The sequence below is a fragment of the Vombatus ursinus genome, unplaced genomic scaffold (assembly GCF_900497805.2).
Source record: "Vombatus ursinus unplaced genomic scaffold, bare-nosed wombat genome assembly UNPS02009132.1, whole genome shotgun sequence".
Taxonomy (NCBI): domain Eukaryota; kingdom Metazoa; phylum Chordata; class Mammalia; order Diprotodontia; family Vombatidae; genus Vombatus; species Vombatus ursinus.
Window position 1 is genome coordinate 3,466,425 of NW_020948910.1, and position 12,528 is coordinate 3,478,952.

At 35.7% G+C, this 12,528-nt stretch overlaps 1 protein-coding gene across 10 annotated transcripts in view; it reads right to left on the reverse strand.

The window, feature by feature from the left end:
• The window catches only part of UTRN (utrophin), a 620,052-nt gene that overhangs the window by 404,535 nt on the left and 202,989 nt on the right, over positions 1-12,528 (reverse strand). For all 10 annotated transcript variants that reach the window (XM_027850670.1, XM_027850661.1, XM_027850663.1 and 7 more), the window contains 5 exons: positions 9,609-9,716; positions 9,174-9,353; positions 8,669-8,838; positions 4,554-4,677; positions 1,982-2,069 (listed from right to left, as the gene is read on the reverse strand). In XM_027850670.1, coding sequence (XP_027706471.1) covers positions 1,982-2,069; positions 4,554-4,677; positions 8,669-8,838; positions 9,174-9,353; positions 9,609-9,716 — 670 coding nt within the window. The remainder of the gene's footprint in view (positions 1-1,981; positions 2,070-4,553; positions 4,678-8,668; positions 8,839-9,173; positions 9,354-9,608; positions 9,717-12,528) is intronic.

Consider the following 12,528-nt stretch of genomic DNA (forward strand, 5'->3'; position numbering starts at 1 on the left):
TATGTACCAGACAGAAAATTTCCTAGCTATGATAGCCCTGTCATAAACAGGCAGGTGATGTTTTCAATATTTTCCCAACCTCTCCCTTAATAGCACTTCTGGTACACCAGTGGTTTTTACTGATCAATTAATAGGTAAAGAGGCTATGCTGCAAGACATATCTACAGACATCTTTTCTCCTCTAACTGCTGATTGCCACTTAATGGCATTCTGGTAGCTATAGATTTGTAAATATTTGGAATTGGGTTTTTAAGGTCCCTTTGGTAGAAAAAGAGAGTTTTCTGGAAATTCCATAATGACCAGCTTCTCTGGGGAAAACTGGTGGGATGGGGAGGGGCTGTTGTTTACTTTTTAATTCAAAGACTTGAACCACATTCCCTCTGAATGAATTTTGTTTGTTTTCTTCCTTTTCTGAAAATTCCTTCCCCCAGTAATATGCTTATTATAGGCATCTGAATTTTTATAATATAGTTGCTATATATATATATACACGTATACACATATATACATATATACACGTATGTGTATATATATTATATATATGTATGTATGTATAATAGTATAGATATAAAAAAATAATCATTACAACTTGAAAAATGCAGATGCCTAAAGAATAGTAGGTATATTGTACTTTAATGCTTTGTGGCAGGTTACTAGAATTTGTACTATAAATGTAGGAATTAGACAAGTACATAAATTATAAATAAAAACAAAAAAGATTTTCACCAAAGCAAGAAGAATAACTTCTAAGCAGTGTCTTTCTATTATTACCTGTTTCTCAATGTATTTAAAGGGAACACTGGCAATTCACTCTAAATGGTTTGTAAAACTTGTTTCACATTCTTCTTTGGTCCAGCCTGCCAAGAACTCAACTTAGACTGTGATGCAGCAGCCCTTCCAGGAGGGCAAGTGAAGGCATGTGTTCCATAGCTTTCAAAACACAGGAGACACCAAGGATTTGCTGCAGCTAATATCAGAACTATCTACATTGTTTACACTTAGCTGATCAGGCCTTAATATGACATCATTTTTTTAAAAGAACTAAATATTGTCTTCCTACCTCCAAGCACACATTGAAGAGGAGGATGTTTGTCCTTAAAGTAGTATTATTTTTGTTTGATAATATGGTTAAGCAAGAGTTTTTCCAAAGTGTCCCATTATTTAGGAAAAAAATTTTTAGGAAGGAGAATTGCTTGACTGAGTGCTAAGAGTGGGGTGAATCTAGCAGAATCCCCCTAGGCCTTTAGGAAACAACCAAAAGTACAAAGGCAGTAAGCTGGTCAAGTAAGCAGATTTATTCAAAACATACTGTCCATTACAAACAGCTTAGACCGGAAAAGGGATACCTCCAGGATGAGGTGCATTCAGAGGAAAGTGGTATCATAGTTTTGACCATACAGAGAACTTAGATAGCACACAGTAAGTGCTTAATAAATGTTTTATCTTTAAGGTAAAAGTCTTTAGTCTTTTCATTAAGGTACCCTGTTTCTGTCTATTCAGTTACCATAAATCAGTAGCAGAAGCTGTTTTAAACATAAATATTTAAACGTGAATACATCTTGTAGAATGTCAATACACCTTGTTAAATGTGAACATCTATTGCCTCCAAACCATTGCAAACCAATATGAATGTGAGCCTGCTTTTCAGTTACTAATTGAAAGACAATCAGGCAAAAAGTGACTTTATAGGCTGGCTTCTTACAAACCTGTTTCATTTTCAAGGACTTATCAGTAGAAAGTTATTTTGTATATGTATTTAAATTTTTTTTTGAAAGTATAACCTCAAGAGACAGAAGGAAGATGCTGAAAAGACCAAAAGAAAAAACCCTTCTAGACTTAAATATGTGTGTATGTATGTATGTGTGTGTGTACGTGCATATACATATACGTGTGTGTGCGCCTCTTTTCATAGTCATGTTATCACATTGTTTAACACTGCCAAAGCCATCTAAGGAATAGAAACAAATATAACAGACCTCACCTTTTCCCATTTGCTCCAAAAGATTTTGCCCACTGTGGTTTAATTCATTTAGTTTAGGGCTTCTTTCAGTTTGCTCTTTTTCTAGGACCTGAAAATACAATCACAAGAAAAGAATATATACAGTCTCTTCAAAATGATTTTAAGGACTATTAGAATTTATGAAGTAAAAACAAATGACATACATACAGTGCTTTAAAATGCTATAAATTACCTTATTTGATCCATCCTTATGAGGCAAAAATACCAGGTATTATTGTTGTTGCTGTTAGTGTTGTTCCTACTTCACAGATAAGGAAACTGGGGATAAGAAAGGTTCTCTGACTCAGGGTCATTTAGCTATTAAGTATGAAGAGATATTTGAACCAAGATCTTTCTGACTCCATGCACAGTGCTTTATCCACTATAACATTCTATCTTTCAAATGCTCCTATGTATAGTTCCTCCCAAATTTATGGATTCAATTATTATCTCTATGTAGATGAGACCTAAATTTATTTGCTCACCCTTTTGTTTCTCTCCTGAGATGCAGTCTAGCATCACCAGACACTATTAGATATTTCCAGCGGATATCCCATAGGCATCTCAAACTCAACACTCAGAAAGAACTCATTATCTTTCCCACAAAACCCTTCTTAACAAGGGCCTCACTATCCTCCTCATCACTCACCCTCACAAGTCTGGAATCATTTTCAACCCCCATGCTGTCTCCCCCCTTTTTAGGCTGTGAGCTGACAGCCTCTTTTGCCTTTCTTTATATCCCCAATGCTTAGAACACTGTCTGGTACACAGTAGGAACTTAAATGGCACTGACTAAAAGAATGTGACGAGTGACAACCTGTCACTGAAAATACAACATTGTTGACACTGACAAGAAGAGTTAACTGACAAGAAGGCTCTGAGAGCCAGCTCCTGATTGGCTGAATAAAAATGGCAGTACCAAGCTATTGCCGGTTAGCACCACCAAGAGCTTGAGAGTGTAAGCCCCTTTAGAGTACCTCTCCAACCCCCTCTGGTTTGAGAGATTAAAGAAGGAAGAAGAAAGCTTTTGCAGCAGCTCTGCAAATGCTGAACTTTTACTGTACAAAGCAAAATCCTCATGATTGAAGAAATAACAATTTGGGGGGGTTTTTTCTCCTTGCTCAGAGTTGTTTGCAGTGAGCTCTCTTTGGGGCAGTTGGCCAACTCTCAGTCCTTTAAATGGAATTGATATTCAAATTAAGAGATTAACATTTTGTCAATATTCTTTTAAGGGTGACTGAAAGTTAAAGGCCCTCTTAAGGGTTACATTGGTTTGAATATAGGAGACAAGAAGATTTGCTTCTCTGCAGAGCAGTGAGGACAAGCAAAAAAGCAATTAGAAGAGATCAGTCTTCATGTGGTACAGATATACCTCAATGGACCAATGGTATCAATGCCTACAGTCCTGAATTATGAGTTACCCAAAGAATTAGAGCTTTCTTTCCTCATATGTTTCCCTTTTAAAATCCCATTAAGTGTGTACCTCACTCTCCTCCAGTTATTAAGTACATGAGTGGAAGAGGGTGACTCATGTTTATGTGTGCATTGCAAATATATTTTGTTACTCATCCATCGGATAATATACCCATACCTATGATGATATTATTACTTTCACCTAATTACTAAGTTAATGGTTATGTTTAGTTCTAAAAATGTAATATAGAAACGTAAGATCTAAAAATGGAGCTAAACATATTTAGTGTCTGGTTTGTATAAACCAGAAAGGCATCAACAAGGGATCAAGAGCTAAACAGCTGAGTAGGAAAACTATATATTCCCTCAGCAGGGTTATCCTTAGGACTCAAGAGAATTTTCATGTAACTGTGTAGTGGTGGTCCTTCTCCAGGAACCTAGATCTACCAGTGTGAGAGCAGGATAGTGAGATTAAACCAAATCAGAGACTAAGTATGTTTCAACATGCCTAGGCAAGGGGTATAAAACACCATGCTGAAAGTACATACTCTAAACAGATTTATATGTTTAACCTTGGACAAGTTAACAACCTACCAGGGTCTCAGGTTCCTCATCTTTAAATATAGGGGTTGACTAAATGACTTCTGAGTTCTACCATATCATTGAACAATAACTCAAAGGCTCTTTATTAAAGCTGCAAGTTATGAGCTAAAATTTCACAACTTATTAAAGAATCTACATTTTACAACCACGACAATTCCTTAATTTCGTGATAATTTCAAAGAAAATTGGAGGCATTGAGAATTTTGTTGTCAGAAAAGAGAATCTGCTCTGAAAGCATTCCCTTCCTAAATGATGAGTACAAAACTAATCATGGCTTAATCATCTCATAAATTATCTTTTTGCCCAGCTCATATGTTACTATAAAATGGAAAGGGGAGAAAAAGAGTCCTATTTCTCTTACCATGGATTTGAAGCCAAATATAAGAATATCCAATCTGAGATTTAAATACAACATTCCAAAACTTCCTCATTAGTCCATTATGCTATGGTAAGCTTTCAGTTCCCATCATCTCCCTCCATGCTGACAGCAGGCCTAACATGACAAAATATTTTGTTCATGAGAAACTATTTACTTTACCTCCAGTTTCTTCTTCATGTCCAAGGTGACTCTCTTCTTCTTATACTCTTTGATATCTATGGTGTGAATGGTACTATTTGATTTTGAAATCCAGTTCAATAGCTCAGCACTTACAGCATCAAACCTAGTTTTAAGAGTTCAGATGTCGTTAGTTTGCTTCCATTCTTCCCTCCCTTCAGGAGCATGGAGGCATTAAAAATACAAATTGTTCATGGGCTATGGGAAATCTCCCCAATGTCTACAAAGAAAATAAACTCACACAATGCTCAATTAATCAAAATGACTTAGCATTTTAACATTAGTCAGGCCTGTTACAAATTATTTTAATGTGTGTTAACTATACAAATTAAGAATTTCCAAAAAATCACATTAAATGAATGTAATTATGCCATAGGAAATTATGAATATGAAGAATTCAAAGAAATGCGGAGAGACCTCTATGAAGTGATGGAGAACAAATAAAACAGAAGAGAAAGAAGAATGCATATTGGTTAGAATGATTACATGTCAAAATTGCCTGCTATTTCCTTTCATGTACCTATGGTATAAAGGTAACCACTCCAGAAACCACTGGAAGAGGAGAAGATATAGTTAAACCAAAAAAAAAAATTATTTATAATCTTTCAACCTTTCAAACCATACATCTCAAGAGAGAGCTTGTGGAAAAAGAGAGAAAAACTGAGTGGCCTGGTGAAATACCAATCAGAAGAAACATTTTGAAAGGAATGTCTTCCTGTTTAAAAAAAATGCTTTAAATCTGAGGCTCAAAACAGTGACATAACATTTTCCAAAAACTGCCACAAAGTTACACAAATCTTGTCATTCCACTTTGACACATGAAGCAGAGAAATTTTCAGTATGGCCTTCAAAATTCCAGTGTTCTTAAGAGAGGTGAGCCAGGACCTCTTTATTCTAAAAATTCCCAGCTGCATTCTCTCCAAGTAACAGAATTAAATAGTCTTTCACAGATTTAAAGCCAAGCACCATCAATGACATAACATTCTTCAAAAACTGCCACAAAAGGGCAGCTAGGTGGCACAGTGGATAGAGCACCGGCCCTGGATTCAGGAGGACCTGAGTTCAAATCCGACCTCAGACACATAACACTTACTAGCTGTGTGACCCTGGACAAGTCACTTAACCCCATTGCCTAACCAAAAAAAAAAAAAGCTGCCACAAAGTTACACAAATCTTGTCATTCAACTTTGGCACATGAGGCAGAGAAATTTTCAGTACGGCCTTCAAAATTCCAGGGTTCTTAAGAGAGGCAAGCCAGGACCTCTTTGTTCGAAAAATTCCCAGTTGCATTCTCTCCAAATAACAGAATTAAATAGTCTTTCATAGATTTAAATCCAAGCACCATTTCTCTTCCTTGCAGATGGAGTCTCTCTCACACACATCTTTCCAAAAGGGCCCCATCTCATCAACATAAAATGCTAAATGAACACTATAGATTGTCTCCTTAATTATAGCAGGAAATTTCTCAAGAAAATTACTGGTTCCTTGTTTTAATCAGTGCTACTAGGATCCCCACTCAATTTAACATTATGTAAGTTTGCCCTAGGTTTAAACCTGTCACGTGAAACAAATACTTCAAAACCTGTACAATTTCATTTTGATTCTTTGAAACACTTCGTTTCACATGAAGGGTAGAGTGCTAAGATCTAATGATGATACATGTATAAAGTATGACACTTCTCCTGCCCTCAATGAGTTTATACTTTAGCAGAGGGGAGAAAAAGAACATATACACAAATGACAGAAATACGCAATAGAAAGTGAAAAGTAAAAAGTAAGGTGTGAGAGTTCAGGGGAAGAGGAAAACATTTGTATGAGGGAGGTATCAAGAAAGGTTTTTTTCTTGTTTTTTTTTTAATTTTTTTTTTTGTATTTTTTTAGTGAGGCAGTCAGGGTTAAGTGACTTGCCCAAGGTCACACAGCTAATATGTGTCAAGTGTTTGGTCTGAGGTCAGATTTGAACTCAGGTCCTCCTGACTTCAGGGCCAGTGCTCTATCCACTGTGCCACCTAGCTGCCCCCAGGAAAGGTTTAAGGTGGCACATACAATTTATTTTGAAGGATGAGTAGGATTTCAGCAGGCAGAGATTGTAAAGGAGGCATTCCAGAAAAAAGGAAATTACATGAGCAAAAGCATGGATGTGGGAAAAGGAAACAGGTATAGAAGACAACGAGAAGTTCAGTTTAGTGGGAAGAGTGGGGCAGAGATATGTGGAATAAAACTGCAATGGTTGGTTAGACCTTGTATCAGTCAAAAGAATCTGGATTGTATTTGTTGAACAATTAGGAACCGTTAAATTTTTTGAGCAAAGAGTGACATGATCAGGTTATGCGGTAGGAAAATTATTTTGGCAATAGATGATAAATAGGAAAAATCATAAAAGAAAGACACTGGAGGCAGGCAGACCAAGGTACTGAACAAAATGCAGGCAAGAGAAAGTAAGGACCACAACTAGGATGGTGACAGTGACAGTGGAAAGGTGAAGTTCTAGAGATAAAAGAGATATTTTGGGGATTTAGCAAGTGACTTGACCTAAGGGAACAAAGCAGAGAAAAAAGTGTCAAAGATGGATTGAGATTACATGCCTGGCAGACTAGAAAAATCATTCTACCATGAACAGAAAGAAAGGAGTAAGGAAAGGCACAGATTTGGGGAGAATTGCAAATAGAGTGGTTTTACATATATTGAATTTGACATGATAACATGCATCCAAGTGAAAATATCTATGAGGAAGCTGAAAATTGGTGCTGAAATTCAAAAAAGTATAGATTGAAAATAATAACGTGAAAGTAATCTACAGAGGAGCAATAGTTGAAGCCAAGGGTATAACCTCAACAAGAGCACAAAGAGAGAAAACAAATAGGCTGAAGACAAAGAAATGCTTGAGATTAAAAGAATAAGAGGAGAAAGAAATACAATTGGGGGAAGATAAAGAAGGGCTCAGGAGACAGAAAAAGAACCAAAAGAATTCAGTATCAGCTAAGTGAAGAGGGAAGGAAGTATTGGGAAATGGGACCAGATATTGCAAAGAAAGCAGGAGGTAAAGGAATGATTTTACCAATTAGGAAGCAACTCACAATAGGGAGGATAGTGTCATCAGAGTTGTAGAAACAGAAGCATTATTACAAAGCGTTCTGTAATGAGAGGAAAGAGAGGAAGAGAAGACATGGAAAATGAACTATCCATCCTAGAAGACTGGCAGAGAAAGGAAGAAGGCAGTGGAGTAAGAGCCAGTGGAAACAGATAGAAGATATAAAAAAGAGGCTATTAAAAGTAGAGCATATTTCTGGGGGAAGCAATAACGAATGAGATTTTAGGTCAAAGGTAGCCTACAACCAAGCTCCACAAAACACAATAATTACCTCTTCCTTTGAGACAGAAATGAAGAGGATAAAATGGGTGAGAAAACTAAAATTTTTGAGATAGGAGGGAGAATTAAAGAAACTCTTGCTGCAGGGCTTCAATATTGTTTGGAAATTACAGGGCAATTATCATATACTGAGATAAAGTGAAGTATGATAGATAGGACTGTAGTCAATCAGTCACTAAGTCAATTTGATATGCACCTACTATGTCCCAGGCACTAGGTCCATGACAGCTTTATTGCTCAATTAGTATGAACCACGTAGGAAATGGTCTTAGTCTGGGTACATGGGAAAGGCAAGCAGCTCTATTTAAGGATGTTCCTAAGTTAAATGTTCATCATTAAAGAAGTGTCTTCCTTTTATAATAATAATAATAGAGAACATTAATAAAGTACTTACTGTGTCAGGCACTTTGCGAAGCACTTTAAAGTTATTATTTCATTTGATGCTTACAACAACCTTAGGAGTTAAGAGCTATTATTATCATTCTCATTTTACAGATGAGGAAACTGAGGCAAATAGAGGTTAAGTGACTTGCCTGGGGTCAGACAGGGGGTAAGTGCTGATAGTAAAATTTGAACTCAGGTCATCCTGGATGCAGGCCTAACACTGCATCTACTGCTCAACCTAACTGCCTTCTAATAATGGGCAAAAGAATTTCAATTTATCCAAAGCATAAAAATACATAATATGTAGGAATTTTGTTCAGAAAATCAATACATTCATCCTTACTTTTTCTTAGCTTCAAGGTCCACATGTACTTGTCTCTTCTTTGGTGGAGGAGGGGGAGGTAATTCTTGTTTGGATTTCTTAGCAGTGACTTTGTCTCTAATGCCAACAGTTTCCAAAAGAAGCTTCTGAGGAACCTGGGACATTCCTAGTTTCGCTACCGCCTGAGTCACCTGTTTAAAAAAAAACAAAAACAAAAACAAATAAACCAAGACCTTGATCTGACTGTAAAATATTATTGAATCTTTCACTGTTTTTAAGTTACTGGTATTTAGACATATATAAACAAATCAGATGTGATTAAATGATGAGGTACAAATAGGTTCCTAAATTTTTTCTTTTCATACTAGAATAGAAAAGTTTTAAAAGTCAAAAACTTTAAAAACAATTTGGCCTTACTTTATGATAAACTAAATATCAATAATCAAATGCAATCACCTTTCAAGTTTATCTTAAAATATTTTACTTCAAAAAGAGATTATGAAACATATTTTAAACCAAGCATTACCTGGTTAGAGTAGTCTTCTAACCTCTGAACCAAGCTATCCCACCTCTGGGTCAGTTCTTCTGAATCACTATTGATCTTCTCAGAAATCCTAGGATTGTCAAGGAGTTGACTCACATCTTGGCCAATCTCACTTAGTTGGTCTAGGGTCTGACGTTTCATTTCCATGTCTTCCTTCAAAATCTAATATTTAAGATGTTTGTTAGATGATTCTGTCCTAATAGGAATTTGTCTTCCTATTCCCCTAAGTTAGAGTCATTGACATAAAGATAGGAAAATAAATAGTAAATGATATGATAGCACAAGGTAAAAAGAAATAAGACTTCTAGTACTAGCAAGATTCTAGCTACATAATCAGCATAGGCTAAAAATTACTAAAAATCACAGGCCATCCAAGGCAGCTGCATAAAAGGGAACACTGGCAAAGAGAGTACTCACAGCCAGTCGCCGAACACTGACACTCAGCTCCTTTGGGTCTTTGAAGTTGCTTGTTTGCACTTTATTTAAAGCCTCTTCTTTCTCAGTTAGCCAAGCTTTCAGCAAACACTGTAGATGAAGAGGATAATACCAAGTGGATAATATAATTAGGGAGCAATTCTTAAATCAAAATCACCAGGTGTTTAAAACTAGCAAGTCTTATTTCATTGGAAGCCCCTTTTAAAACAGAGACTTCAAACACAAAAGTTTATGACATATATAAAAAACAAATAATAATAAAAATAACATGCCAAGGGTACTAATGAATCAGACAAGACAACGATAATGAATATTCAACCAAAGAAGAAGGAAGACATTTAATACAATTAAATCATACCTTTGAAATGTTATGCTCTTTGCATTTGCAACAATTTACCCAGAATTAAATAAGTGCTTAAGTAAATAAAAATCATTCCCAGGTAGGCAGGATATTTCTGAGACACAAAGATGAAGGTCACCTTTAAGCAAGATTGAGAAACTAGAACTTACAAATTCAATGTCAAAGTTACCAAGTCAATAAATCAGTAAGTAGCTTCAGAATCACACAAAGACAAATCCAAATCACTAACCATAAACTTTTATGGCTTTCATCTCTTTCAAATCAGTTGACGTTGAGAAGTGTAGATATTCATGACTTGAGTAGGAGTAAGACAAGGAAAACTCTTAAGGTCCTTTTATGATTTGATTCAATGAGATAAAAATATAAGATGAGAACACTTGTCTAGACCTTCCTGTAGAGTCAGAGATATTGATCTGGTGTTTATACAATCATTTGCATTTAAGGTCTTTCCACAGCGGGGGAAAAATCATCTAACAGAAACAATTAGAACTGGACCCATATCAATATTACTCATCTGATCATGTAATTGTGAAAAGATGGGGGAGTTGGGTGGGAAAGAGGGAAGAGTACATCAATTATTTTTGTTCTACTTCCTTAACAAAAATAAAAGATTTATTCTTTTTTCTTTAAGAGAATTATTCACAAGTATCTACTTATGCTGTCATTTATCAGGCAGCTAGAGAGGTTTGAGAGATTTACCTTTCCTTTAGCGTGTGATTGGTGTTTTGGAAGGAAATGACAGCATATAGAGTTAAAATATTTTGCAGTTTCCTAAAAATATTTTGCTGAAGTTGGAACTAATTCCCAGAACCTATTTCCAATTATCTTGAAATTTCTGCACGTGGGTGAACAATAATCCCCTGACAGATTATTTAATCGAATACAGTACGGCACTTGGATTTAGCTCATGTATCTACAAGAGATCAATATATCAAGTAAAAATGATGGTTTCAATTTTCCAAAGAGAGTTTCATTACTAGAGCATTTTTGTCACATCTGAACGAGACTAACCTCTTTTTACATTACCAGTAGCAGTACAGCTAAAGTCATTAGGTTCTGTTACAACATCTTAAAAGAAATAGAAGACTTAGCTGCTTGGTTTTGTCAAGAGATTGTTTCTTCTTTATGTAAGAACACAACTTACACAGTTTATGTTACATTACTCAGGAACGTAGTTTGGAGCCACTTAAAGGCACAGTCTAATAATCTTCTGTTTCTTTCTATCATGAGGGTAGAATGTAAATTTTAGATTTTGATATGTAGTTATTTATCCCATTTTCTTTCTTTCCCCTTAGTAGTATTTTATTTTCTTTCAATTATGTGTGAATAGTTTTCAACATTGATTTCTGTAAAATTTTGAGTTCCAAATTTTTCTCACTTCCTCCCCAAGTCAGAAAATAATCTGATATAGGGTATACCTGTACAATTGTGTTAAATATATTTCCACATTAGTCATGCTGTGAAAGAATCAGAACAAAAGGGAAGAACCATGAAAAAAAAAAATTTTAAAAGAATGAAAACACTGTGCTTCAATCTGCATTCAGATTCCATAGTTCCTTCTCTGGATGTGGATAGAATTTTCCATCACAAGTCTTTTGGAATTGTCTTGGATCATTGCATTGCTGAGAAGAGCATGAGAAGAGCTAAGTCTATCATAGTTAATCATTGAACAATGTAGCTGTTACTGTGTACAATGTTCTTCTGGTTCTGCTCACTTCCCTCAGCAACGTGTAAGTCTTCATGTAAGTCTTTCTAGGTTTTCCTGAACTCCACCTGCTCATCAGTTCTTATAATACAATAGTATTGTATTACAGTCATATACCACAACTTGTTCAGCCATTCCCTAATTGATGGGCATCTCCTCAATTTCCAATTCTTTGCCACTGCAAAAAGAGCTGCTATAAATATTTTCATACATGTGCTCCCTTCTCCTTTTTTATGATCTCTTTGGGATACAGACCTAGTAGTGGTATTGCTAGATCCATGGTTATGCACAGTTTTATAGCCCTTTAGGCATATTTCCAAATTACTCTCCAGAATGGTTGGATCAGTTCACAAATCTACCAATAATGTATTAGTGTTCCAACTTTCCCACATCTTCTCTAATATTTATCATTTCCCTTTTCTGTCATATTAGCCAATCTCACAGGTATGATGTGGTATCTCAGAGTTGTTTTAATTTGCATTTCTCTAATCAATAGTGATTTGAAATATTTTTTTATATGACTACGGCTAGCTTTAATTTTTTCCTCTAAAAACTGCCTGTTCATATACTTTCACTATCAACTGAGAAATGACTGCTATATATTCATTTTCAATAAAAGCCAAAATACTAAAGCAGTCAGAATCATTCCCAGTAATTAATGTTGAAAATTGAATTTGGCATTCCTGCTCCTGCTCTTGACTTCCTGATTCATGTTAACATAACTGGCATTCTCTTAGTCAGTGAAGCCAGTCACCTTTGAAGCTTTGAATCAAGTTGAATATACAAGTTGGTGTTTCTCCCCTCTCTTTCCTCCCCCCCCCCCCACCCTTCCTTTT